Below are 27832 nucleotides of genomic sequence, written 5' to 3' on the forward strand. Positions count from 1 at the left end.
ACATTTGCAAAACTTTGTGCAATGTGCCATTGCTGTATGAACCAAAGGGAAAGAAGAATGCCTCCCATTAAACCAATTTCACAGATGGTACGATGTGAAAAACTGGGTGGATTAAGATGCGTAAAAGGTTAACTTTGAAAAGCTGAACTCGGGTCATTTATAAAGGTGAACACAACGGAACGGAGAACTAAAGGCTAACAAGGTAAGCCCAAGTGAACAGCAAGAGAGAGGCTAAGCTGGTCTGAGCTTTGTAAGAACCACGATAAAATGAAAACAAAAGCAATCTAATCAGTCTGCCCCCAAAGTCAAAATTAGCAAGACTTTGAAATGGGAGTCTATGTCCTACCATAAATGAACGGCCTTGCCACAAATGTACATTTTACCTTCTTGTATTAGCTAATGCTAGCTAGGATGAAGGCATCACAATTGGCAAGACATGAACAATTCCCTGCATGCAGCAAGGGAAAATAGAGCAAGCTGGAGTGATTATATTGATAGATGAACAGTCTCAAAGACATGTCATCCAAGTGCCACAGTGGACTTTGTTTAGATTCTGATTAGAACAAGGCAACCATAAGAATACATGTGTGAGAAATCCAGGGAAGATCATTTACCCAGCGGATATTAAGAAATATTAGAGAGTCACTCTTTTATGACAGTGAAGACAAAGCTTCCTATTTTGTTTCTTTTAGAGATGTCTAAATTCAAGCAAATTCTGTCTATACAGAGTTTAAGTTAATGATAAATATTTGGCCACCTTCCTCGAGATTTCTCAATATTAGCTGAAAACAGTTAAGCTGCTTATCCCTGAGAAACACCTGTTCTACCTGATGTAGTTAAAAAAGAAAAGGTTGAAGTAATATATATATATATAAATTAAGATGGTTTCAAGATAAAATGCATTCCTTGGTTAGCACATGCTATTGGAAGGCCCGTAGAAAACAGTATGATGAACTGAAGAAACAGGAGGCAGCCATCTTGCTCTTGCCGTGTGCTGCAGTTGGCGGACTCTCCCTGCTTCAGGTTCACCTGCAGCATGAATCAAGGGAACTTAGACAAACTTCAGGCTCAGGTCTGGACACAGGGTAAGGGCACAGCCTGCAGAAAGAAGAAGGTGGCCCATAGAACAGCTACAGCTGACGACAAAATACCGCACAGTTCTCTAAACACAACAACGACAAACTGGCTGTGAATAATATAGCTGGGTTTGAAGAGGTAAACATGATTAAAGATGATGGGACAGTCATTCATTTCAATAATCCCATGGTCCAAGCTTCCCTTTCTGCGAACAGCTTTGCAGTGACCAGGCCTGCAGAAGCCAAACCAATCCCAGAAATGCCTCCTGGGATATTGTCAGCTTGGTGCTGACAGCGAACGAGTCTTAGGAAGTTAGCTGAACAGCTCCCTCAGCAAGTGTGGGATAGCGAAGCACCAAAACCAGACAACATGGATGAGGAGGTGATCATGTTCCAGCTTTTGTAGAAAATTTTGATGAAACATCAAAGAATGAAGCTAACAAAATATTTTCTGGTTTTGGAAGTTGACATGGACTTGATTGAACAAGTCCTCTATGTGGTTACACAGTGTTACAGACACGGAGAACATCAAATGTTTCTACTCCAATAATAGAAATATGTTGTATATTTAAAAATAACTGAATAAACAGATACTAGAAAAAGCTGCACAGTATGGACGGACTGCCATTCTGTTGAATAAAATACCGATGTTTCTAAATCTCCTTGGTCTGTGGCATAATCTCAGGGTGCTTTTCTGGAAGAATCAATCGCCAGAAAGGGAAGAGTCTGGCTGCATCATTGCAGGCCTGTTTCCAAGCTGCCCCTTTCCTCTTGAGCCTTCTGGTGAATTCCTCCAGGGCCAGGCCTGGCTGTTTCAAAGTTCTTAGCACTCTCCCTTGATTTTGTTATTCCAGTTATTATTTCTGATTTGGTTTGCTTTTCAGACAAAGGGATTGCTTCTCCCTTCTTCCCCCATGTCTTAAGGATCTCCCCTGGGGATGGTAGTGCCCCTAGATCCAGGGAAAGTGGTCCCATAACCGCAGAGTTGCCTGTAGTGTAGCGGGGTGGGCAGTCTCGAGTGAGTCAGTGCGAACTGGCAAGAGGACCCTTCAAGGCTCAACTCCATCAAGCTGCTGGACCAGAGGAGAACGTCGGAGGGAGTGGAGGGAACTCTGTCCACCATGCGTCCCGACAGAGAGCCCTAGTTGGCCAGCTTCCCACCCCTAAAGCCCCCTGGTTCCCTGGTCAGCCCCAGAGGACCTACAGATACAAGCATGTCTCTTACATGTACCTGAAAAAGACCCCCATGGTTCATTTTTGCCAACACACCTTGTTTCCCATGTTCAAAAGCGTCTCCCTCCCTGGAGGGTTCACTTAAATGAACATTTCTGGGAATGATGGCACTATGAGGTGGCTTTCTATAATTTCCTGTTATAACCTTGTTGGTCTGCGCACTTTCTAAGGGCATGGCGTGTACTTAGCCATCCTAAATAGTCCCTGACACTGCTTCAGCTGTTGACATCACTGTTGCATGAGGAGCTAGACTGGATTTGGAATTGGATGTTTTGTGCAACACCCTCTTCCAAGTTTTCTTCTTGTAGAAGTGCTACAAATAAAGTCTGTGGCATATAAAGGTGTTTGGGGCAGCGACACCATGTCTTAGGATACTTGAGGCTGTTGGTAGACCTGAAATGTATTATGTCTCCAATACAACAGAAGTGTATTCTTCCTCACAACCCCAAGCAGATGTCCCACTTGTCTGTGATGATTTGGGGACCCAGGCCCTTCCATCCTGTGGCTCTACCTTGCACTGGGGTCTTTGGATCCTTGATTCCAGGTGGTAGGGGCCTTGGTACACTTCTCTTCCTGTTCCTTTGATGGGTGCCATCATGTGACCATAGAAGACTATTTTGATGGCCAGAAAAATCTGTGTGCCCAGGAAGATGGGAAAGTGGGTATTCAGTTAATAGGTAGCAGTCTTGGTTATACGTGGTGATCCTAATAAAACATAACACATTGATAGCTCTTTGAAATTTGTCAATTTCCTTGTTATTCTCCTGACTCCCCATTATGCTCCTGCACGTGGTTCCTCTAGTCCACTCTCCCTGCACTTAAGCTTGGGGTTGGTTATGTTATTGTTCCCAGTCCTTGACTCTTCCCTTGCTTGTCAAAGGACCTTTCGTGCCCTCCATTGCCATGGGACTTGCAGTTCCTCCCTGAAGACAAAATCTAGGGTCCACCCCTTTGTTGGCGCGGAACCCTGCTCTGGCCCATGGAACGTAAGTGGACCTGAAGCAGAAAGGACCAACAGGAGCTTCACAGTGGCTCCCTGATCACCCCTCTCACCCATTCCCCTCTGCCCTGAGCACAGCGTGTGCCAAATACGGGCTGCTCCTTCACACTGGATTCCGGAGAAAGAAGGCACATGGGGCTGGGCCAAGTGGTCCCATTGCTTCTTACGGAACTCGTGAGCTGCTCAACACACAGATGTCCAGGTTTTTGGTTGTAACTTAATGGGTTTTGGGGACTTAGTCCCACAGCTCAAAAATATGGTGAAATCCAGCTGATGCACTCCCTGACATTGTGTTTATTTGTACACTGGATGTCTTCCACACTAGACTGAACTCTTCGTAAGGGCAGTGGGTCTCAGTAGCTTGCTTCCTGCTGCCCTGTGTCTCACATAGACACCTAGCACAAGGCAAGGCCCAAGTATTTGTTGACTGAGTCATATTCCTGGGAAGTCAGTTTAGCTTGATTTTTTGTACCCAATTCATCTCGAGCCTCTCCTCAAGTATGAAAGTTAATGCCATAAATATCCAGTAGGCCTTTAGCTAATCTGGTTGCTTTTACACATACACTGCCAAGCTTTGGCGCTATAGGAAGAAAGAGGGAACGTTGGAGAACGGTGTGGTTCTGAAGATAATTAAAAATTGTAAAATTCCCAACTGGTCATGTGGTTTTTAACATGATGTCTTGGTCCCGTTTGCAGGAGCCTAGAGAGTGTCTGCAGCGTGGGGGAGCGGAGGGGAGGGGAGAGGGGCTGGAGGGGCCTGAGGAGGGGCTGGGGAGGAGCCCGCAGCCTGCAGAACAGGCAGCATGGAAGCCAAGGTGTCTCCATCTTCCCAGTCTCGTGAGGACTGCGGATTTTCCATCCACTGCTGCAAATCATCAGGACGCCTGCTTGAGCCCAGGCTGCTGTGTTACCCTCCCACCTTTTCAGTGGCCGACAGCGACTTTCAACCTTTTCCATCTCATGGCGCACATAGAGTAATTACTGAAATTCCGAGGCACACCAGAAAATCTACTTTGTGCCGATCTGACAAAAAATAGGTATAGTTTTGATTCATTCACCCTGAACTACTATTGTTTTGTTGGCTGTGGTTATTTTTTCATTTGACAATCTAAGGGAAAAGAGGTCAGTGCCCCTGACTAGTTATTGCACATTAACACATTCTTGGGGCACAGGGGCTGAAAATTGCTGGCCTAGGATGATGAAAAAAGAAAAACCCAGACGGACGGGGGTGGCAAGGAAGGAAAGCCCAGAGCGGTAGAATGCCTTCCTCCTCTGTCCTCCACTGGTGTTTGTAGCAGTCAGGATATGGGTTTGGGAACTGTAAGAAACAGACCCCCAATCTCAGGAGCCTCACAAAGATAGAAACTGGTTTCTCTCTGGTTGTGTTGACAGTGGAACGTGTTCCGCATATATCAGGGATCCAGCTCCTCCCTCTGGTCCTTTCTCGGCAGGTGGCTTCCATCTCTAGGCCAGTACAGTTGCTGAGACACCCTCCATTGCGCCCACATTCACAGACACGCTCTGGGCCTCCGTGGAGTCTTGAACTAGGAAGCTGTAGGCATGTGTGCCCAGCCAAAAGGCTCTTACTCTAAAAACAGAACTGATTTTGTAGAAAGCCAGCGTTCTGATTCACAGGTGGGTTTCATCATCCTCATCTAGGTAAAGATATAGTTGAAGCTTAAGTGAGGATGAAAACTGTAAGGTAGAGAATGTGGCAAGGACGAGTTTTGTCAGCAGGTTCACACAGCAAGGGAAGTGGGGGGGGGGGGGGCGCCAGGACCGAGAGCTGTAGGGACAGGAGCTTGAGAGGAGTCAGGGGAACGTGTCACCTGTGGCCACGTCCATGATAACGTAAAGACAAGTAAATATTAGAATTTGTTTTCCTCTACTTTTGGTTACTGAGCTGCTTCCTTTTTTCTCCCTTTTTCCAGCCTGTGGAGAGCAGATGGCCTCAGCTTCAAGCAAGCATGGGTTCTGGCACGCAGTGCCCCGCCCAGGTGCCGCTGTCCCTTTTTGGCCACCGCCCCCCACAGCCACCACCACTATCCTCCTAACCCTCTCCCCACTCCATGCTGCCCCTCCAGCCCCCACCCCACACCGCTCTGCCCACTCCGCGGCCGCCCCCACACGATCAGGCTCCTACCTACCCCTGGCCGCTGTGCCCCAGCCCCCACCACACCCGCTCCCCCTCCCCACTGGGCTGCCCCCCAGCCCCCCCCACACCCGCTCCCCCTCCCCACTGGGCTGCCCCCCAGCCCCCCCCCACACCCGCTCCCCCCTCCCCACTGGGCTGCCCCCCAGCCCCCCCCCACACCCGCTCCCCCCTCCCCACTGGGCTGCCCCCCAGCCCCCCCCACACCCGCTCCCCCTCCCCACTGGGCTGCCCCCCAGCCCGCACCACACCCGCTCCCCCCTCCCCACTGGGCTGCCCCCCAGCCCCCACCACACCCGCTCCCCCTCCCCACTGGGCTGCCCCCCAGCCCCCACCACACCCGCTCCCCCTCCCCACTGGGCTGCCCCCCATCCCCCACCACACCCGCTCCCCCCTCCCCACTGGGCTGCCCCCCATCCCCCACCACACCCGCCCCCCCTCCCCACTGGGCTGCCCCCCAGCCCCCACCACACCCGCCCCCCCTCCCCACTGGGCTGCCCCCCAACCCCCCCCACACCCGCTCCCCCCTCCCCACTGGGCTGCCCCCAGCCCCCCCCACACCCGCCCCCCCTCCCCACTGGGCTGCCCCCCAGCCCCCACCACACCCGCCCCCCCTCCCCACTGGGCTGCCCCCCAACCCCCCCACACCCGCTCCCCCCTCCCCACTGGGCTGCCCCCCAGCCCCCACCACACCCGCCCCCCCCTCCCCACTGGGCTGCCCCCCAGCCCCCACCACACCCGCCCCCCCTCCCCACTGGGCTGCCCCCCAACCCCCCCACACCCGCTCCCCCCTCCCCACTGGGCTGCCCCCCATCCCCCACCTGCTTTGGCCCCCCTGCTGCCCCCGCGACACCCCGCCCAGCCCCTCTCCCCAGAGCAGGCGCGCTGCAGGGACTGAAAGTCATGGCCCATGACTGGTTTCTTTGAAAGCCTCTTCAGGGGAGATGGGACATAACTGTGTTTCGCATTGGAATGAGAATGCACAGGGACAGAAAATCTGGCCGGGGTTGGATATTCCAGCAGAGTCCCTAGGCGAGGTGGGAGTGGGGGGAGGGCTGCGAGGCGCAGGAGAGGCACTGTCCCAGCTGTGCTCCCGCAATGGGAGTGTCTGGGTGGCCAGGAGCAGCGGGACCCAAAGGAGCGCAGTGAGCCTGGCCAGGGGGTCCCTTCCACTGTGGGGTGGCTGCGCCCTCTCCCGAGTTCCGTTCCAGTTCAGTCCGGTCCGGGTGGCCGGGGGCTCCCGGTGCCCAGACAGAGGCGGAACCTCAGGCTCAGGGAGCCAGTTTCTTGTCAGCAGTGACTTTCCACCTTTTTCACATCTGGCGCGCATAAGCTAATTACTAAAATTCTGCAGCACCAAAAACTGGCTGTAATTTTGATTCCTTCCCACTGGACAGTTATTGTATTGTTGGCAGTGGTCATTTTATTATTTTATTTGTTGGACAGTCTAAGGGCAAAGAGGTCACCCCTGTCTCAATAGTCAGGTACCCCATGTTTTAAAAGCTGTTGCGGTCCCCGAGTGCGCCTGCCCTGACACTGGTTGCAAATCGCTGCTCCACACCGACAGGAGTGAAGAGGTGCCGGCTGGGGTGGAGGCGTTTGGAGGACAGGTCGCCCTGAGGGACACCAGAGCAGGACTGGCTGCCCTGGACTTCCCTTGTGCCGCCTCAGGCTCAGGGGGAGGAGGAGGCTTGCTCTGCTCTGGGGGGAGCTCTTGGGCCAGTCAAGGCGAGGGCCCAGTGGTTGGCAGCCTCTCTCCGCGACGGGATGGGTCCTGGAGCCGGGTGGGATGGTTCCGTGGCTTCTGGAGGCATCCTGGATACGGGCTGGACCGGGCCACAGCCAGTGGGCTCAGCCCTGGGAAGCCCAGGAGGAGGAGCTCCGGATGGAAGGTCAGTACACGGTCTTAAAACCGCTACAAAACCCGGATTTAATGGGAGAGGGGACGTTAAATAGAAGGGGAACTTGTACAGGGTTTCCCTGAGCTCCATGGCAGGGACACTGGCTGTGCTGGGGCCCGTGTCCCCAGGCCAGGTGCCTCTGGAGCCACCCTGGCCACTGTCCTCTTTTTGGACCACCTCTTGAGCGCAAGAGCGCTGGAGTCTTCCCAGGTATGTTCCGAAGAGGTCTGAGATAGGAAGTTGTGCCCAAGGCACCTGGGCTTGGACACACATACCCCAGGGGCAGCCTCCCTCTCTGTGACTTTGGTCCCACTGCTCGAGCTCTCAGAGCCCAGGCTCCCCCGCTTCCCTGCGGTGCGAGACTTCAGGGAGACGCAGCTGAGGAAGTGGCCTGCCAGGCAGGGGCAGACAGCCTGCTCGCCTTCATTCCTGCCCGTCCCCTCAGTCCCCGCCGCTCCCTCCGCATGGCTGGCTTGTTCCCCGCTCGCTCTGCTGTCCGGGAGCCCTGGAAAACAGCCTTGTGGCTTGGTACTAAAGAGGGTGTAATGGTGGTGGCCGAGGCCAGGCAGGTCCGCGTTGGCTTCAGGTAGATGGTAGGAGAACTGCAGAGCCGGAAAGGGGTGGGCCTTTCCGGTTTATTAGATTCTCTCGTGGCCTCGTGAGCACACAGCAGGGAAACCACTTCTCATGGGACGAACAGCAAAGCGGGCCCTCTCAGTGGTGGGCAGGCTGGCCATCCACAAACCCGCCCTGAGGGAACGCACCTGTAGCTTTACACGGGATATACACCCGAGGCTCTCCGCCATGTGCTCACGCACTAATCATGCAGGGTACAAGCAAGCAAGCCTAACAGCTGTTTTCCGAACAGAGGACTTTCAGTTTGTTGTTCAAAAAAATTTCAGGGTGGGGCCTGGAGTCACTGGCCAGTCCCGAGCTGTGTGGCCTTGTTCCCTGCTGCCCTGTCTGTGGAGGATGGCAGCCGTGGGGCCTGGAGTCACTGGCCAGTCCCGAGCTGTGTGGCCTTGTTCCCTGTTGCCCTGTCTGTGAAGGATGGCAGCCATCCCTATGACAGCCTCGCATGTGGTCCTCGGGGAGGTCACACTTCTTCCTTACACTGAAGGCATCTTCATTATGGGCCTCTGTCCCCGTATTGTCCCCTTCACCTGGGGAAGTGGGGGACTTTTCTAATCAGTAATTGTGGGAAGAATACCTGGCTACATTCTCTCAGCTCTTTTTCCTCTTGGGAGGAAGACTGTTGGCAGGGTGGGATGTCTGGGGGGATGAGTCCAGCGAACGCTGGAACCACCTGCAGGCTCCTTGGTCTGTCACACTGAGCTGTGTCTTCCAACTTGGCTCTAGTTGAGAAAGATGCTATTCTAACCTCCCTCTGTATTCTCTTATTTCTCAACATTTCAGAGCCTGGGAGCAGGGAAAGAGGGGTGCTATTTACTAGAGTCCCTTTGAACATCTTATCACGCAGCAGAAAGTAGGTATCAGATCCTCTCTGCCCCTTTTCTCTTTCTATGCACACACACAAATACACACATTTAAATTTTTTTCTTAATGGTAACTTATTGACTTTAGAGAGAGGAAGGGGAGAGAGAGAGAGAGACAGGTATATTGATCTGTTCCTGTCTGTGCCCTGACTGGGGATCGAACCAGCAACCTCTGCACTTCAGGACAATGCTCTAACCAACCGAGTTATCTGGCCAGGGCGACATAGTTTTCAGGTTCTGTTGCTTCCTTCATCACACAGCTGATTTTACCAATCCTTCTTGGGATCATCCCTTGCTACATCATTTTATAGACATTAATTACCTTTGCTCATTGTCAATAATTCCTATCTTCTCCAGGATATTATGCACCATGAATCTAAAATAAATTTTTAATGTCAGTGGAATTCATATTCAAAAGTGTGGCCCTCAGAACACCCGTACGATTCTCCCCTACCTGGCTAACCTCATGTCCTGCTATGTCCTGGCCCATACCCCTCATACCGGCCAAGTCATCCTTACACTGCTTCCATTTTCTATACTCAGGCCTTCCTCTCGCCTCATTAAAGTCATAATCCTCATTAGCAGCTCTTTTCTCCTCACTAGTGAAGGCGTCCCCATGATCTCTTTTCCCTGGTTCCCACACCCCGTGTCATCCCCTTCCATTGAGTGTGGGCTGCCCTTACTAACTGCCTTCGAATGAATAGCAAACAGAGCAGTGGTGAGCTGTCCATTCTGAGCTCAGGTGAACAAACGGAGACTTCTGTGTTGGGCACCCTCTCAGGAAGCCAGCTGCCACGTCATATGGCAGCCCTTGGAAGGTCTCACCTGGGAGGACCGAGGGCTGCCAACAACTTTGTGAGTGACCCAGGACGTGAGTTCCCGCTCCCCACCCATCGAGCCTTCAGTTTAGATCACAGCCCCACCTGACAGCCTGACTGCAACCTCATGAGAGACCTTGAGAATGAGTCAACCTGCCAAGTCACCCCCAGTTCCTGACCCACAGGAATGTGGGATAACAAATGCTTGTTGATAGACAGCAATTTGTAACTAAAACAATGGTTTCTGCTCTGCTTTTCATTAAAGGCAATAGTTTCTGCTTGGTTATTATTTAATTTCCCAATCTCACTGCCAAGCCGTTCTCGTCCTAATCTCCTCCCTCCACTGACAACAATCACAGAATATGGTGAAAAACTGTCTGTTAGTTACCATGGGAAATGCTCGTTATCTGTCTTCTGTTTAAAGTCCTGACATCTCCAACCTGAACTGTGAAAATCTTGCCCAAAGTCCCAGTGAGATTTTGAAGGAGTGAAGACTGTTCTGTGAAAAGGAAAATATGCAAAGTTTCTTCTTGGTGCGTGAAATATTTGATATGTGCAACCTGCTCTGCTGGTTATTTTTAGATCTTCCCTCTGATGGAGTGCCTGGGTCTTGTTTTCACCTTTTTCAATGCTTGTGTATGACTGAATGAGGTCAGCTCCCAGGAAGAATAGGAGTTCCTGCATAATCTTTATGGAGAAGTTCTGTATGTACATGGAGATTGATTTTTTTCTTCTTTTTTATTATCTAAAAAATACTTTGTTGTTTGGATTTCTTAAACATGAGTGTAACTTTGGTGTCTATATGGAAATATATCTGTAATGTATAATCAGCATATGAGTGTCACCATTTAGAAATGTTCACTCAGTGTGGGTTACTGGTTTCTAACATTACATCTTGCTTATTAATTTAGGTATCGTTTTCCAAAAGTTAGCATGGATGTTAGCAAAACCAATAGCAATGCTTCTGTTAGAAAAATTGTAGGTACACAAGAAATGACTGTGGTCAGAAAACAGTGCCCTGACAGAGTCCCTTCCTGAAACGCCTCAGTTAGTAGGTGACACACGAGCCTCCCTCCATCAGGGCACTGTAGAGAAGCTCTGATTGGCATGGGGGATGGTAGCAGTCAGTTCTGAGTTCCACTCCAGACATTGTCAAATGTTTGTATTACCTGCTAAATGTGTATTTTCATGATAGTTATTGAAAGGATTTTAAGCTATATTATTCTGTAATAATAAGTAAGCTGCCCGACTAGGATGTGGCTTCGGTCACTGTGCTTGTATTGGTCAGGGTAAACTGTGCTATGCTGCATAACAAACACACCCTGAAATGTCAAGGGCTTTGCTTTTCTCCCAGGCAAGATCTGATTCTCCGTAGCTGCTGCTGCTTTTGTGTGTTCCTGTACATGTAACACATGGCCTCCAACACTCTTTTTGTTGCCTCAGCCCAGAGGTGACCTGTGGCACTTCCACTCAGAGCCCACTGGTAGAACTAGTCGTGTGGCCCTGCTTAAGTGCAGAAGAGTTAGGTAGAGTGGTTTTCCCAGGAAGAGGAGGAGGAAATGGAAGATTTGGTGAACACATACCATTGTTTTGACCACAAGGCTTTCAACATTATTTTCAAGGGAAATGGTTGCAGACAGTCTTTGGGGCTGGGCCCTGTGGGTGACTAAGCTGTAAGAAGCTGGCTGTGTGTAGTGCACAGGTGTGCATAGGTGACTGGAGGAAGCTGTGTCTGGCTGGAGCCCACCTATTTCCCCTAAGGACGGTTGTAATCCTTGCATTTGCTGCCCCATGTGATTTTGAGTCTTATGTTACTGCTCTTCCAATTTGTCGGAAGTAAGTATAAATGCGGACTTTAACGTATAATCTCCCAATTTTAAAATGTGGGCTTCAGTATATGGAAGCATAAGCCACACACGGCGTGCTCGCAGGCCTCATTTGACCTATGTGCTGCCCGCCTAAGGTCTCAGCTCCTTGGCCTGAGAATGCGGGTCTGGGATGGCCCTCCATTTCTCTGGGGGCTGGAGCTCACCCCCAGTGTCTAAGAGTTATCTCGGCGCTGCCTGTGAGCATTCCCTCGAGGCCACCTGGGCTCAGGTTCAGATCTTCCCTCCTTGCCCTACGTCATGCTCAGCTGAACGGTGGAGCACTCGGGGCCACATATAAAGACGGCACAGTCCCTGCAGTGCCGGTCTCTGCCAGGTCTGTACTCTGGAGTCATCTGGGAAACCGCAAAGTGCTGAGAAGGACTGAAACAGGGGCAGGGGCTGGGCACTCATTATGAACTTGGAGAGCTGAGCAGGCCCGGAGCAGGCAGCCCTGGGCTGGGCTTTGGGCGGGTCCCAGAGGCTGTGGGAAGCCATGAAAGAGTTGTAAAGGGGAGGGTGGGGTTCCACAGAGCCCGACCTGCACCCTGGAAAGGTCATTCTGGCGGCCACTTGGGAGGGGGAGGAGAGCTCCCAGCAAGCAGCGCCTGTCAGTCAGGCTGCATAGTACCCTCCATGTGGTCCCATGCAGCTCTTTCCCTTGTGGGGCTTCCAGCGATTTTGTTCCACTTTTTCTGCACTGTTCTCAGGAGAGCAGGTGGCCCGAGTTGTTGGGCTAATTACAGCCAGAGAATAGTCAAGCACAACCACCTGTCTTTCAAACGGTAGAAGCAGCTACTTTAAAGATTACGAGGCCTGGGGAGCCAGCTTTTTGCAGGGGGCTTAGATGAACTTTAGGGCAGAACACATTAGTGACCGTCTCCCCCAGTTGCTTTTTCAGTATTAAAATGGCAGCTTAAGGGCACGGGGAGGCAACCGGAAGCCCTGAGCATCTGTGACCAGGATATTCCAGCTGCAGATCCCCGTGCCCCATGCTCAGGAGCAGAAAGCTCTGGGCCCGGCGGGGAGGCTGTGTGCCCTGCAGCCTCCCCTTCAGCTGTGACCCGAGATGGGGTGCAGACGGGTCATCCCACCCAGCCCAGGCTCCCAGGGGCCAGGTACCATGGCCAGGAAACGACATGGGGCTCATGTCACTGCCGCAAGGAAGGTGTGGGGCAGCCGTGTGAGGCTTGCTCACGGGATTACCAGCTGCAAGCACTCTGCCTGATTAGTGCGTGAGCACGTGGCAGCGCCGTGTGTGTAGAGACGAGAGAGTGGTAATTGCGGATTGCCTGCCGGGCACTGTGAGAGGCGTTTTGCTGTTTGTTTGCCTGGGGGGCGGCTTCCCCTGCCTGTGTGCTTGTCCGCCTGTGAGACTGTATTAAACGGAATGGCCCGGCCTTTTCCGGCTCCGCAGTTTCTCTGCCGTCTGCTGGAGTCCGGTGTGAACCTGCCTGGCCTTGGCCACCGACATCACAGAAGGTAAGTGAGGGGACCTCTGAGCTCTGTGCCTGGCAGCCAAGGTTGCCCAACAGGGCAACACAAGGTGTCAGCTGGGCGCACTCCCTGCCACCTGCCCGCGGACCTGCGCCACCCGCCTTCCCCGGTCACTGGGCCTCCCCAGGCCCGGCCTGGCCGGAGACAGACTGGCCTCAGACCGACGCACCTGTCGGAGGGCACCTGTTCATGGTCGGTCACATAACGCGGAGGTGGGTGCTTTTATTTTTTATTGACCCGTCTCCTTCCCCCTTTCTTTCCTGTTTTTGGCCACTGTCCCAGTCCTACCTTCCCCCAGTCCCCAGTCTCTCTCTCTCTCTCTCTCTCTCTCTCTCTCTCTCTCTCTCTCTCTCTCTCTCACACACACACACACATACACACACACACACACACACACACACACAGACACTCTCCTTAGGGTGTTAATGAGTCCATGGGACCCAGCCTCACTGCCCCATGATGCTGCCGCTTCTCAGCCTTTCCCCATCTTGACAAAGAAAAGACGTTCCTCAAACTGGCCCCTGTGTTCTTGGCCCCGCGTCTGAGAAGTGGCCTTAAGGGCCAACAAGCCCCTTGTGGCCTCTAGGTGGCGGGGGCGGCATGGGCCTCCGGCAGGTGTGGAGCTGCACACCCGGGTTCCGCTGCCCGGCCTCTCACTCGGGCCCTGGGGACGCGCGGTGCCTGTGCGACAGCCCGGGGTCGGGACATGGGACGGTGTCCAGCAGAAGCCATCAGCATGCTGCGTGCAGTAAGCATCGCCGCTGTTCCCTGAGAACCTTGTGTCTGCTCCGTGCCTGTGGGCGGTGGGTGGCGGTGCTCTGCTGGCGTTAGAGTCGCCTCCCATGCGCTCCGGGCTGCACCCCGGGCCTGGCCCGCTCCCTTCCACTGCACATAAACCAGCGCGGTGGCCTGAAGCTGCCCAGGTCACGTGAGAACGAAACGTGACGACCCTGGGACCAACCCCGTGTGGCATCCAGAGCAGTGGCCTCAGCCTGGCGCCCACGAGAATCCTCTGGAACTTTGGGAGCCCGGTGCCCACCCCCTGACCAGTGACCTGGGGGCTTTGGGAAGGGGACCAGCGCTAGTGGCAGCACAGCTGGGCCCCGCGCTGCTTTCCCGCGGGGCCGTGGCTGGAGTCTGGGCCCTGCGCTGCCCAGCCTGCCCGCCGCCTCCTCCGGCCCCTCGGGCGGCACCTTCCGTCCAGCCTTCCCTCTGCTTCGCTCCCAACCCGCCAGCCTCTCCCCTCTGTGTACCTTGTCCCTCCAGACCGAGGTGGGCGCTTCAGCTGCAGACACAGCCCCCCCCCGTGTGTACCTTGTCCCTCCAGACCGAGGTGGGCGCTTCAGCTGCAGACACCGCAGTGTGCCCCCCCCCGTGTGTACCTTGTCCCTCCAGACCGAGGTGGGCGCTTCAGCTGCAGACACAGCCCCCCCCCGTGTGTACCTTGTCCCTCCAGACCGAGGTGGGCGCTTCAGCTGCAGACACTGCAGTGTGCCCCCCCCCGTGTGTACCTTGTCCCTCCAGACCGAGGTGGGCGCTTCAGCTGCAGGCACCGCAGTGTGCCCCCCCCCGTGTGTACCTTGTCCCTCCAGACCGAGGTGGGCGCTTCAGCTGCAGGCACCCCCCCCCCCGTGTGTACCTTGTCCCTCCAGACCGAGGTGGGCGCTTCAGCTGCAGGCACACCCCCCCCCCCCGGTGTACCTTGTCCCTCCAGACCGAGGTGGGCGCTTCAGCTGCAGACACCGCAGTGTGCCCCCCCCCGGTGTGTACCTTGTCCCTCCAGACCGAGGTGGGCGCTTCAGCTGCAGACACCGCAGTGTGCCCCCCCCCCCGGTTTGTATCTTAGTCTGTAAGGGGAGCTGGGAAGGCCTGGGCCTCGAGCCTCGCTCGCTGGCTTTGCCGGGACACAGTTTCTGTCACTGAAGTCAAGGATGCTGAAACAGTTTTCCGTCACCAACAGGCAAGGAGGCTTCTTTCCGAAACCTCGGGCCCTCGAGGACTTTCAATCTGGATCTTTCCCAAGATGTGAGATGCTCACAGACTAGCCGCCTCCAGGGACCAAGGTCACCAGCCAGGTGCCGTGTCAGGACCACGGTGTGTGGGAGTGCCCTGTGGTTGTGCTGCCAGCAGAGGGCTCTGTCTCCCCAGCTCAGGAGTGGGTACAGGGTGGTTTTCCCCCAGCTTGCTGTGGAGAAGCAGTGACTGTTCTGACGTTTTGAAAATTCTTTGGCTGCAACGGCTCCCGTTCCCGCAGTGGAGAGGTCAGCAGCTCTTACACGGGATGAAAACCGGAGTCCTTTTCTATGCTCACCTCACACACCATTTTCGGTACTTCGGTACTGCCCTCAAATACAGTTGGCCCCAAGTTATCTAGTAGCTGTTAGTGAGAGGTTGCCCGCATGCTAGGTCATATTTAAAGGGTACTTAAGAAATCTCCGTTATTGAAAGAAGAAACTGATGTTATCTCTTGTAAAGTGAATTTATGTTGCTAATTCAAATAAAGGTTCATCTGCTGTCAGACATCAGATGTTTATAAGACAGGTTTGATAAAAGAGAGTACAGCTCTATATGTTTGCCTCTGAGGAAGGCCCCACAGCCTGCTCACTGGGTTGCAGGCTTCTGGTGCTGCATTTACCCATGAGGCACTTCAGAGCTGCCCCTGGGGCATGCCCTCAGCGGGCTGTGGGCTGGGCAGTGGCCTTTGGACAAGCCTGTTTGTGGGGGCCCCCTGAGAGCCCCATGCCCACACTGGGGGCCTATACACTGCAGGGGAGGAAGAGAATGGTGGCCTTTGTGTGCTCCAGACATATGTATTATGTCAGGCATCCCCACAAGAAAGACAGCTGAGTCATGGTTTCACAGATGGGTAACCCAAAGCAAAGTGGGGTTTAAGAACATGTACCACTTTGGGTCCATGGCCAATCTTGGCTCTGAGGTTCTTTAATCCCAGTGCATATCTCTTTTTCTCCTTTTCTAACTAGTCTGTTTTTTTGCTGACGCCCAAGTGCTGAAACCCTCTCTTAGGCCAAAAGAAAGGAAAATGAGATGACATTTATGTTGCTTAACTATGAGTTGGTAGTCTGGAGGAAGGCATGAAAGTACTAGAAACCCGCTTTTGTGGAACAATGTGGAATCTGAAAATATGTCAGCTGAAATTAAAGGCTTTGTAAAATCAGGAATTTTCATGACCTTTGTTAGTCTTGACAACAGACAAGAGAAATTACTACCCATAAACAAAATGTACAATACAAACTAACGTATTGAGTTCTCTGTCCTTGGTGCCTCAAACATGCTGACTCCTGTACTTACAGGTATTTCATTAGTCCCATTTTACAGATGAGGAAATGGGGACAAAGAGGTTCAGTGACTTGCCCAAAGTCACACAATTAGAAAGGAGTGAAGGCAGGAAGTGAGTCAGGCTGTAGCTCCAAAGCCAGCAACTCCTAACTTCTACTCAGGGCCCCTAGCCACTTAGGTGCTGCAAGATACACTGTTTCTAGTTCTGACACAGGAATATATTGTGCTTGGGAGTTTTCCACATTTCAAGACAGAAGAATACTTGGATCTATAGGAGAGTTCAAAGGTTTCTTCCATCACTTGAAAGAGTTAGAATCTTCTTGTTTCATTGTAACCCAGCAGGGTACAAAAGATGGTGAGTTGAGGCACAGAAAGAAAATAATGAACCTTTTTATATTTGTTTCATTCTTTCAAAATTTTGATGTTGGCACATATTTTCTAATCTATGCATTTATAATCTCTGTGAGTTATAAATAACTCCACAAACTTTGAAGTGAAACATGCAAAAAATATTTTCTTTGTATACCACCACTGGGATTTTGACTACTGCTTGCTTTATGGAATAAGTATATCTATATGAATGTAGAAACCCCTTTTGAAGAATCCATGTTGTTTTGAAGCATAGTGAACCATATGATTGAAAAGAATTCAATCATTACATCTTTTGTGTTGTTGTTCACAAAGTGAATGATAAAGTCCAGATACTTCTGATTTTGTGTTTGTATTTCCATGTGTTGTACTGGTCTGGCTAAGAAGGGCATACTTGTACTTTCCCCATGGGCACAGTTCAGCCCGCACACATTTATTGAGGGCCCTGTAAATGCCAACCACTATACTAGGCATGAAATACAATGGCTTTTACCTTGGCCCTATAGTACTTTATGGTATACTGGAGTGGGCAGAGACATACTTCTAATTGAATGGTAGACAAGATGATATAAGTATATACATGTCATTATGGGAGGACAGGAGATGGCTCTTAGTTTATGCTGGAACAGTCACGGGGAGCTTCTTGGAGGCAGTGTTGTTTTTAGTAAATCGTAAAGGATTATCCAAAGTTAGAAGGTGAGGAGGAATGTCAAAGCATGCAGGTGGAAGCACAGAGGATTTTCTGCAAACTGTTAATCTTGTGTATTCTTGGAGCATACATATGGGGGTAAAGCAGGGAGTTACAGCCACAGAGGTGGTCTGAGGCCTATTGCAGAAGGTCTGACATGAGAGGCCTCTGCAGCATATGGGATATATCCAATACCGAAAGCTTTTATGCAGCAGAATGACATAGTAAGATCTGGCTTTTATCCAAAATACTCTGGTGGAAGCATAAAAGACAGATTTGGGGGGCTAAAATGAAGGCATAGTGCCCACCCAGTTTGGAGGCCATTTTAAAAGTCTAAGCAGAAGATGATATGGGTTGGTTCAAGAACAGTGGTGTGGAGGAAAGGAATAATGGATTTAAGGAAAATCAAAGAGGCAAAGTTAGCAAGACGGGATGTGGGAGGGGAAAGCAAGGGGAAGTAATAGAGAACAGCTCTCCATTTCTGGCTTGGGTAGCTGGGAAAAGGGCAGAGCAGAGAAGGTGCCGTATGGCCAGCTGTGGGGCAGGGGTGAGGAAGCGGGTGCTGAGTGCAGTTCTGAGACTGACGAATCTGAAGCGCCTAATAGAACCACCCTATGAAGATGGCAGTTTGGACCTTGCGTATTTGAGTCTGAAGAGGAAAGAGGGGGAGGGGGTCAGGGCTGGAGATAGAGAGGAATAAACATAATAAAGATGTTGGAAACAACGAGGACAGCAGATGAGGTCACTGTAGGAAACACATGGGATGCGAAGAACTGGGTGCCTGAGACACGGTCTGCTATGGAGACAGAAAGAGCCAAGCGTGCAAAAGGAAGAGGAGCTGAGAGACAGGAGAATGTGGAGAGGTGAGCCAGGAGAGCGATGGAGGGAGACAGGGGACAGTGTCCGCATCTCCAAGGAGGCAGGAAGATGAGGCCTAAGAGGCAACCATAGCTCCCTGGGTAAGGATTGTCACCTGTAAAATTAAACAGACCAACAATTCTGGGAGGAAAAAAAAGGAGAAAAGAAGGGAGATTCAGTAAAACATTGACTAAAACTTCATTAACTTGGAAATTTGCAACAGCTCAAAGGGCCCTGCTAGATTTTAACCTCCATGATAGTGAAAAAGGAAAGGGTCTAAGAAGTAAATAAATAGGGCAGCAGGCTGTATGAGAAATGGCTGAAACACTGTCCTGTCCATCTGGTTCTTACACAAATCACCCTTGACCAGCATCCAGAAGAGGTCCAAGGCAGGAGGGCCTGACAGTGGCTGAGCCCTGGGTAGGGGCCAGTACAGCTGAGAAGTGATCTATGAAAGTAAAGAAGGCACTCTGTACTCCAACTCAATAAGCATTTGTTGACGCATTCCCAGCTACTCGGCACTGTGGGCCAAAAGCTGAGGACACTCCAGGGCCCTGTCTCAGGGAGCGTAGAGCTGAGTGCCAGAGACTAACTCAGTGAGGCCTTCCCTAGCAGCATCTCCCCCCGCCCCCGCCCCGGCAGCCGGACTCACAGAGCTTGTGCAGGAAAGGAGCTGGGAAGGATCATTTTGGAGGTGGCACTGGAGCTGAGCCTTGCCGTATGATGAGAAAGCACTTGCCAGGAGAGTGGGGACCATTTTATGTGCTGGGTTAAGTCATGGATGAGAGCCAGTTGGCCAGTGGTGGCTGTCCAGGCATGCCCTGCTGTCATGGAAGCTGAGAAGGAACACAGTTGGAAGAGATTTCTTTTAAAAAATGAAAAAGATGAGAGATGCCAATGTGGAGTGGGCACTGGGGTCAGGAGAGCCAACGGCAGCTAGAGACAGACAGCCCCTGCCTCCCTTCCCTGGACAGCCTGGAGCATCATGTCATCCAACCCAGGCCAGCCACCAGTGCCTGCAGTAAAGACAGACTTGGGGAAAGGTTTTTTCTGCTGACATGCTTATTGGATTTTGAAAAGATTCCCACTGAAAACAGTTAAAATAAAAGGTCTCAGACCTTAAAGGATTACCCTGGCTCTCCCATTGCCTGCCTAGTCACATTTCCCAGCCACACAAAGAAAATAGACTGCTGTCATCCTCGAGTACCTTTGGAGCAACCATTCACTTACAAACAGTTGACATCCTCTTTATAAATAATGTTATCCCTGTGTCAACACCATTTCACCGAGGACTTCTACCAGACAAGACCTTGTTAGCTGGTTTCCACTAGTGTGGTACTTAAAATCATAAAGCTGCATGAAAACAATTATTTCTTAACAACAAAAAACCCTGTTAATACTGTGTGCTGGCCTTGCCACCTTGAGGACTTACACCCGCTAACACCCTGTAATCAGGGGCTGAGTCTCTGTTTTGTGAGGATAGTGCTTAAATCCTTGATTGTTTTTCTTCCCTGGAAATGCACCCCCCCACCTAGAGGAAAGAATGATAGAAATTCTGACTTCAGAGGTCATTATATGTGCTCTGAATGCTCCCTCTATGCCTGGATAAGATGTAATATAAAACAGTGGAAGGCGCGCTGCTCTGGTACCCAGAGTCTTGACAGAGGAGTGGAGTGGGACGGTGGAAGCTGCATTGCTAGGTAGGGCATGTACAGTGCTGCCATTGTGCAGTAGCTTTTGACAACCATGCATGCAAGCCCTGTAGGACAAGGGGGCAGTCGAGTAGGACTCCAGACCAGAGCAGCTGCTGTTCTGTGACTTTTTTACACTTTAGTTGTGCATGTAATTTTGTTTGAATTAAGAGGCTTGTGACCAAATGTAGTTTATACCCTGGTAGAGAAATGGTAAGGACCAAGCTGAAGGCCTCAGAAGGCCTGTTCAGGGCAACACACTTGGAAGAAGAGATCCCAGGTTCTAAGAAATTAGACATGGGGATGATGTTCCAAGGAAAGTTTGGACCATAAAGAGAAACCTGGGGATGTCAGATAGGTAGGGTCCAAAGGGAAGTGAGGATGTATTAACAGGCATATAAATTAAAGATGGTGGGGCCCAACGGGAAGTGGTGATATACTAACAGATATAACTGATCAAAGATAGGAAGTAACTATTCAGTTCTAAGAGGCTTTGCTGGAACCCAAAGTCAGTCTACATTTCTATCTGGGGTTCTTTTATTATTTTTAAAAAAGTAACAGCTTTATTGAGATATAATTGACATACAATTCACCCATATAAAGTGTACAATTCAATGTTTTTTTTTGTATATTATTCACAGAGTTGTACAACCATCACCACAATCAATTTTTAGAACATGATCATCACCTATCTGGGGTTCTTGACTCTACAAAGTAAATGGAGAAATTGGGGAAAGAGCAACCAAGATGAGAAAGGATTACAAAGTAGGAGCTCAGAGGGCACTAGAGGAGATGGGACTCATGAGTCCGAGGGAAGGGTGCTGCAGAAAGATCTGGTGTTTAAGGAACTACTAAAAGGAGGAGATTTGGCCTGTTTCCATTAAGGACAAACAAAAATCTGGGCTCAATTACAGCAAGAAGATTTAGGTAAAACTTGAGGGGGAAAAAACAACCAACTTCCTGGCAGTTTGTGAATTCCTGGGTTATACTGCCCTTGAAAAGACTGATGAGCAGTCATGGGTGAGTTTTACAGTCTCATGGCCTTGGTACAATGATGAGGCATCCCTTCAGAACTGGCTGAGTACCTGCTCTTTCTGTGAGCTGTAGTCCTGCTGAACCCTGTGTACTAGGGAGAAGATTCTAGAGAGCCCTCTTACATGCTAGATAAGTTATGGCCCTTTGGATGGTTGAAAGTGGGTTCCAAATAATATTTTCCTGGTCATATCAGCCTTGTAGTAAACCAGAAAATATGTTAGAAACCACAGATCACTTCCTGATTGTTTCCTGATAAAGTTCATTCCTCAAAGAATTTTGAACTCTTGTTGTGGGAAAAGTATAAGAGAGACCCTAGAGGTTCTTAACAAGGGGTAGGTCCCCCCCCCAGGGGACAGTTGGCGAAGTCTGGAGACACCTTTTTTCACAATCAGGCAGGGATAGGAGTGCTACTGGCATTTCATGGGTAGAGACCAGAGATGCTGCTAAACATCCCACAGTGCACAGGGCAGTGCCAGTCAGCAGAGAATCATTTAGTCCCAAATGTCAATAGTGCTGAAGTGGAGAAGCCTTGAGATAAAGAAGTTAGGTTCAGTCCTTGCTCTTAAAAGAATTTATTCTGTTCATTGTGGTGTTTCTTAATATGGCTTGAAATGTGGGCTAATGAAAATTTTGGCATTGAAAAAAGAAACTCTTCAAGATCCTTATTTGATGCAATTATAACTAAAACCAAATTTCCCAATGCCATTTGGGACTGACAGTGTGGCGCTACCAATGTAAAGGGCTTTATTACATTCTTACTAAGACTGGGTTCTCAAACCTTAGATTTAGATAAATATATATACTTAGCAGAGGGAGAGCAGTATCCAGGTGACCTTTATCATCTTTCTCAGCAGAGCGAGCCTACACTTTTATTTGAATGTATGTATAGATCGTAGTTGGGTGGAAAATAACCTACAAGTTGGGATTATATAGTAAACCTCAACAGTTCATTTCCTTTAACTTGAATTTGTTCGTAATTTTAGCAGGGCATAGCTAAAATCACACTTTGCTTAGAAACCCCCTGGTTTAATAACAGTTGCAGATGAATTATTTGCAATATTTTGGAACTACTTCAAGCACTCATATATATACTACTTACTGTAAAATCAATATATTAATTAAAATAAAATACCAATTAATTAAAATGGCACCCCAAGGCCCTCAACTACACCCTATTTTGTTTCACTGATGTGGGAGGTCAGTTATTTGACCTGGTGACAGTGAGCTGTTCTGGAAAATTGCCTTTATTTAATGAATAGTAAAGTCGGCCAGAATGACCTCTAATGCTTTTTCCCTGCCGTTCAAGTTTTCAGCTTAGCAGCTTTTGAGGCTTTCAGAGACTTGGCATCGCCATCCTTCAGCGCTAAATCTCCCCTTTACCACTGTGCCAAGTGCTCTGGGCATTCCAGTTAACTGGAATGGTCTTGAAAATAATTGAAAAAAAGTCTTTAATTCAGACTCTTCACTAATTTATACTGGTTTTGCCCCAAAATGATCCAAGTTCCTGTGGGTTCACTGGGCTTCAAACCCAATATTTAAGAAACATCTCAAAGTACATACTTTGAGTTGTTGATGCTTAAAAACTGAAAGCAGAAAACTCTTCTGAGCCTCAATTTCCTCACTTGTAAAATAGATTCTAAATCCTTTCCTGTTGTTTTATTAATTATGCTTTATAACTATTCATAACTATATTGACATACTCTGTCAGTAACTGGCTATCTTCCTCTCTCCTTCCTTCCTACTTTCCTTTCTTTCTTCCTTCGTTCCTTCCCTCGTTCTTTCCTTCCCTCCCTCCCTCCCTCCCTCCCTCCCTCCCTCCCTCCTTCCCTCCCTTCTTCCTTCTCTTCCTTCCTTCCACCATTGAGGACATATTTTTTCATGTTTAAAGCATGAGAGTTTTGCCTTTGAATATAAACAAAATTTTTACCTCATTTTAGAACTTTCTACTCACTTTCAAGGACTTCCTTGGATAGGATATTAACTGTATCCTCTTTAAACCTTTCCTTTTTCCTCTAGATCAGGCGTCCCCAAACTACGGCCCCCGGGCCACATGCGGCCCCCTGGGGCCATTTATCTGGCCCCCACTTCCAGAAGGGGCACCTCTTTCATTGGTGGTCAGTGAGAGGAGCACTATATGTGGCAGCCCTCCAACGGTCTAAGGGACAGTGAACTGGCCCCCTGTGTAAAAGTTTGGGGACCCCTGCTCTAGATCAACTAGTTTTTACTTTATCAGGAAGATCAGTCCCCCAAATATGGATTTTTATAACTTGTTCCAATTGTTTTTATCATTTCTGAACTGATGCCAGCTGAAGCCATCTTGACAAATCTGAACAAATATCAACATTCCTGGGAACTAATCCTATTTTCTAAATGATTCTGAAAAGCTGTTCTTTAGGTTATTGGCCCAAACAACTGTGCATGTAATTTTGTGTGTGTGTGTGTGTGTGTGTGTGTGTGTGTGTGTGTGTGTGTGTGTGTGTGTGTAAAGTGATAGGAAATTAAGTCATGGAAAAAGCCTGGTGGAAATCCTGCATGGGTGAAACCTGCAAGTGGGTTAGCTGAGGAACAGTTGTGAGGACTGGGAACGTAAGAGTCACCACAGCTGCCTGCATCAAGCAAAAAAATGATGGGGCCTAGAGTTTGCCAGTGGCCAACTCTGTGAGCCCTGTGAGGCTCACACACCTCAGACCAGGCACCATGGTTCCAGGCTGATGGCTCTTACTTTAGGTTTGTGTGAAAGGCTGCAAACTTCTGACTGGTGTGGGGACATGGCATTGAACCATCAGGCAACCCTACGCTCACTCTGGCCACAGCAAGCCCTTCTCCCGATTGCTTGGCTTGCATGTAGCCAAGTGTATTCTATGTAGTTTCCATCAAAGTCTGGGAAGGGAGCAGGCAGAGGATGTCACTTCCTCAGTAACACAATCCTGGTCCCAGCACAATCCTGCAGGTGTAGCCTTCATAGGTCTCAGTGGGCTAGTCTCCCAATGCTACAGCTGGTCCCCACCACAACAGCCCCCCCCCAGACACCCTCAGAGATAAAGGCAGGGTTTGTGGATGGGTGCAGCTAGGGTGGGTGCAGAAGCCTGTTGCAGGAACTTGTCCCAGGGCTGGGGGACAGCCCATAGCAGCTCAACAGCCAGGGTTGTCTATGGAGCCAACTTTTCTCACCAACTGGAGCTGACATCTGAAGAGAAAAGGGCATTGCCGGATACAACAAAGAGAAATGTGGCTTGAGGTTTTAGAATGTAATTACAGCCTACCAGTGCCTTCCTTTCCACCTGTATGTCACTCAGCTTTGAGCACTTGCTTCTACAGGGCAAACTGACAACTCTGTTCCCTTGAGGCTAGAGGAGAGGCAGCTCATGCCAGTACTGTGAAGCCAGGGGCCCTGCTGGGTGGTGTAGAACGGCTGCCTAATGCTGTAGGGACAGCAGAAAAAAACCTCAAATGGGGAGAGAGGATCTCAGGCAGATAGGAAATGCTACTTACTAGGCGCATTTGCATTGGTTGTATTTGAACCTAGAATACACATGCCATGCTCAGGAAACCCACAATGGGAGAAAAAATGGAAAAAGACTGCACAATGTAGAAGCAGAAAGGATGGAATCTGGCTGGGGCAAAAGAACCAACTAGTTAGCCTGATGAGAAACAGCTATTTGGTCATTTACCATCATGTCCCACTTTGAAAAGAAGTTTAACAACGCAAGAAAAAAGCAGGAAAAAAGTCATTCTAGGTGTATGGTACAAGACCAGCTAAAGCTGTAATGCTATACACAGAGGACCTGGTAATAAAAGAACAGTCTCACAACTGCTTTTCCTCCTGTTCGTGTTCACAGTAACAGCTGGATACATACTAATTGCAAGAAGTGAAAGATAGAGCTTTAAGTTTAAAAGCAGGCATGCCATGATCAGCTGCTCACCCTCACAGTTTCAGACACAAGTGTGAGGTGGCACCTAGCAGATCTGTTTGAAATGCGCGCTCACAGTTCTTCACTTGTGTGGTTGGCTTTAGGCTATTCAAGGAGAGCAGCATGCTGTTCCCTCTTTCCAGGTTCATCACTGCCCATCAAAAACTGGCTTAAAGAGGGGTTCTCAGCCTTGGTACTGGTGACATTTGGGCTGGATTGCTCTCTCTGGTGGGTGCTGTGCTGTGCAATGTGGGATGCTACCCATCAGATGCCAGTAGCACCTTCTCCCCTAACTGTGACAACCCAAAGTGTCTCCAGGCATTGTCTCATCCCTGGGTGAGAACCACTGGGATAAACTAACAAGAACTGACTTTCTCTTCCCTCCCAGACCGCACTCTCAAATAGCTACCCAGGGCCTGGAATGTTGATGAGGGATCACCTCCTCTCCTGGCAACAAGCTTTCCTCTCTTTCTGAGTGGTCTTCAGTAATACTTTTGACTTGCAAGACTTTCAGTCATGCAGAACAGCGCTCTTATTGCCCTTGAAAATAAGGGGTTTTCCAGTTAAATTCTGGGATGGGGGCGGGAAGGAAGCAGGTAAATCCTGTTAGAGACATTTGTTTTAGTCTACAGAAATGTCAGACACAGAATTCTACACCCAGGGTCTCTGTGAACTGCACATGGTCTCAGATACTTGAAACTCACCTCCTCCCATCTCACCCTCTTTGCCACATTTTTAGAAATGAAGAAAAGAAGGCCCAGAGGGAGGGAAGTGCTGCCCGAGGTCATACATAGTCCTGACCCTCCTTTTGTGGGGCAGACACCAACAGAATTCTTTGCCCAGTATGTCGGAAGAGCTTAGGTCTCTAAACACAAAGAACTTGTAGCCCTTTACAAGCAACAGTTTAGGCCAAACCATGCCAGTTAAGGAATGCAAATTTTTAAAATGATAGAATGCTGCAACCAATTAGTGCAAACAAACATTTATTGTGAAATATCCATCCTACCCTTTATTAGGTATTACATCATCAAAGCACTTTGTGGCAATGAAAATAGCTTTTTACCCCTCTGATTTCACCCAGTATTCCATTAAAGCTGCAAAAAATGTGCAATCTGCTTGAAAAATAGGTTGCTCTTATTTATTCATTTGTGAAAAGTCAAAAATTAAAAAAGAAAATGATACTAGTTTACAGGGCCTCTAGAGCCAATTTGCCTTCCTTCTTCTCAACTACTCCCCAAAATAATTAACAAAGATAATTTGTTTTAAATGCCTTTTTATAAAATCAATGCACCTTTCCCCATATTATAATCATAAAAATGTCAAAAAGCCATTATTTACTTTCTTGGAAAAAAGGTGGCCAGCCGTTGTTTTTTGATCGGGAGCATGTGTATTTCCTGGGAGTTCACTTTCTTGAACTTTATGCTCCGGCTTTTGACAGGCTTCCTAAGGGGCTCGGCGTTTCCCACGGACTCTTCTCCTTGGCTGTTGATGTCGTAGCCCTGAAAAACGGAGTCTTCTCTTTTGAAGGAGAAGTTTTTGGTGGATACGCCTGAGAGACCTTTGATCTTGCCACAGAAGAGAGCAGGCATGGCATCTTCCACTGACACAATCACCTTGGCTGCCTGGGAGTTGCTCCCCGGCTCAGTGTTACTTTCAGCCTTCACCCCGCCGGGCTGGCTGGGCTGGCCGAGGGGCTGGGCGGCGTCGCTGCTGCCCATGTGGCTCTCCATCAGCACTGAGGCCTCGTGGGGCGTCGCAGAGGCGAAGGGCTTCTCCACGCTTTTGGGAAGTTTCTCTATGACTGCGTGGCAAGGGCTGTCCACTGCCCTGCTGCTGCTGTACAGCATCTCGGGGGGCGGCTCCGCTTTCCGGTGGGCTGCCAGCGACAGGTCCAGGGCTGCCTCCTCCTGCCAGCCCGGGGGACTGACTTCGCCGGCCTTGAGCCAGGGCACCGACTTCATGGAGAGGTCCAGGGCCTCGTTCTCACTCCCCATCTTGATGACCGTGTGGCGGCTGAGCTGGAAGTACTCCTTGGGCTGGAGGATGTCGAAGGGCTTCAGTTCCTCCTTCTCCAGGGGGGTCTGGGTGCTTTTAAAGGGGTGCAGGCTGAAGGAAGATGGCGGCTTGGATAAACTGGGGCTGAACTTGGACTCAGAACTCTGAGGCACTGGGATAGGGATGGGGATGGGGACGGGCACAGGCAGGGGCACAATCACAGGGTACGGTACCAGTAGGGTGGCCGGGGGGACGAGGGGGGACAGGGGGGAGTTGAAGGGCTGGGGGGGCACCGGGGCATATCCGGGAGGAGGCTGACAGGGCGGGGGGCCGAGAGCGCCCTGCGAGGGAAACAAATTCTGGAGCACAGCTTCAAAGGGCAGCGCGGGCTCCTGCGGCTGGCTGGGGATGCGCAAGTCCAGGAGCTGGGGCTGGGCCTCGGGGTCCTCGGCCGCCTGGAACAGGTTGCTGTGGATGGCGCTGGAGGAGCACGGCGCCTCCTGCGGCAGGACCAGGGGGGAGTTGAGGTGCTGAAAGACGTGCTGCTCCAGCACCACGGGCAGCTGCACGGGGCCCTGCGTGCTCATGACATAGGCGGCATTGCCGTTAGGGTTGAGCTCGGGGGTGGAGCCCCCCTCCACCTGCATGTGAATGGGCATCACCACCGGGCTCTCCCCGAGGCACAGGGGCTGCAACACAGTGGCCGCCACCTTGAGAGCCATGCCGCTCTGGGACTCGGCTGGGGGGCTCAGCATGGACGGGGCCGGCACCGTCACCAGGGCCTTCTTTACCAGGTCTGTGGAGTTGATGTTCCAGGCCTCCGTGGTGATCAGCTGGGCCATACCATTCTCGAGTCTGTTATTGGCCAAGGCAGGAGAGGAGTTGGTCATGTCCAGGGAGAGGTTCTGTGACTGCAGATCATCCATCACTCGCCTCTGATGCCACTCGAT

At 50.4% G+C, this 27832-nt stretch overlaps 1 protein-coding gene and 1 pseudogene across 3 annotated transcripts in view; one reads left to right on the forward strand and one right to left on the reverse strand.

The window, feature by feature from the left end:
• The first annotated feature begins 19 nt into the window (after nucleotides 1–19).
• LOC136386074 (transcription factor BTF3 homolog 4 pseudogene) lies at nucleotides 20–2604 on the forward strand (annotated as a pseudogene).
• Nucleotides 2605–25862: 23258 nt separating this feature from the next.
• The window catches only part of RAI2 (retinoic acid induced 2), a 71870-nt gene continuing 69900 nt past the window's right edge, over nucleotides 25863–27832 (reverse strand). For all 3 annotated transcript variants that reach the window (XM_066356279.1, XM_066356280.1, XM_066356278.1), the window contains exon 2: nucleotides 25863–27832. In XM_066356279.1, the coding sequence (XP_066212376.1) occupies nucleotides 26222–27808 (1587 nt within the window). In that variant the 5' untranslated portion in view covers nucleotides 27809–27832 and the 3' untranslated portion in view covers nucleotides 25863–26221.

Source organism: Saccopteryx leptura, chromosome X (assembly GCF_036850995.1).
Source record: "Saccopteryx leptura isolate mSacLep1 chromosome X, mSacLep1_pri_phased_curated, whole genome shotgun sequence".
In the NCBI taxonomy this organism is placed as follows: Eukaryota; Metazoa; Chordata; class Mammalia; order Chiroptera; family Emballonuridae; genus Saccopteryx; species Saccopteryx leptura.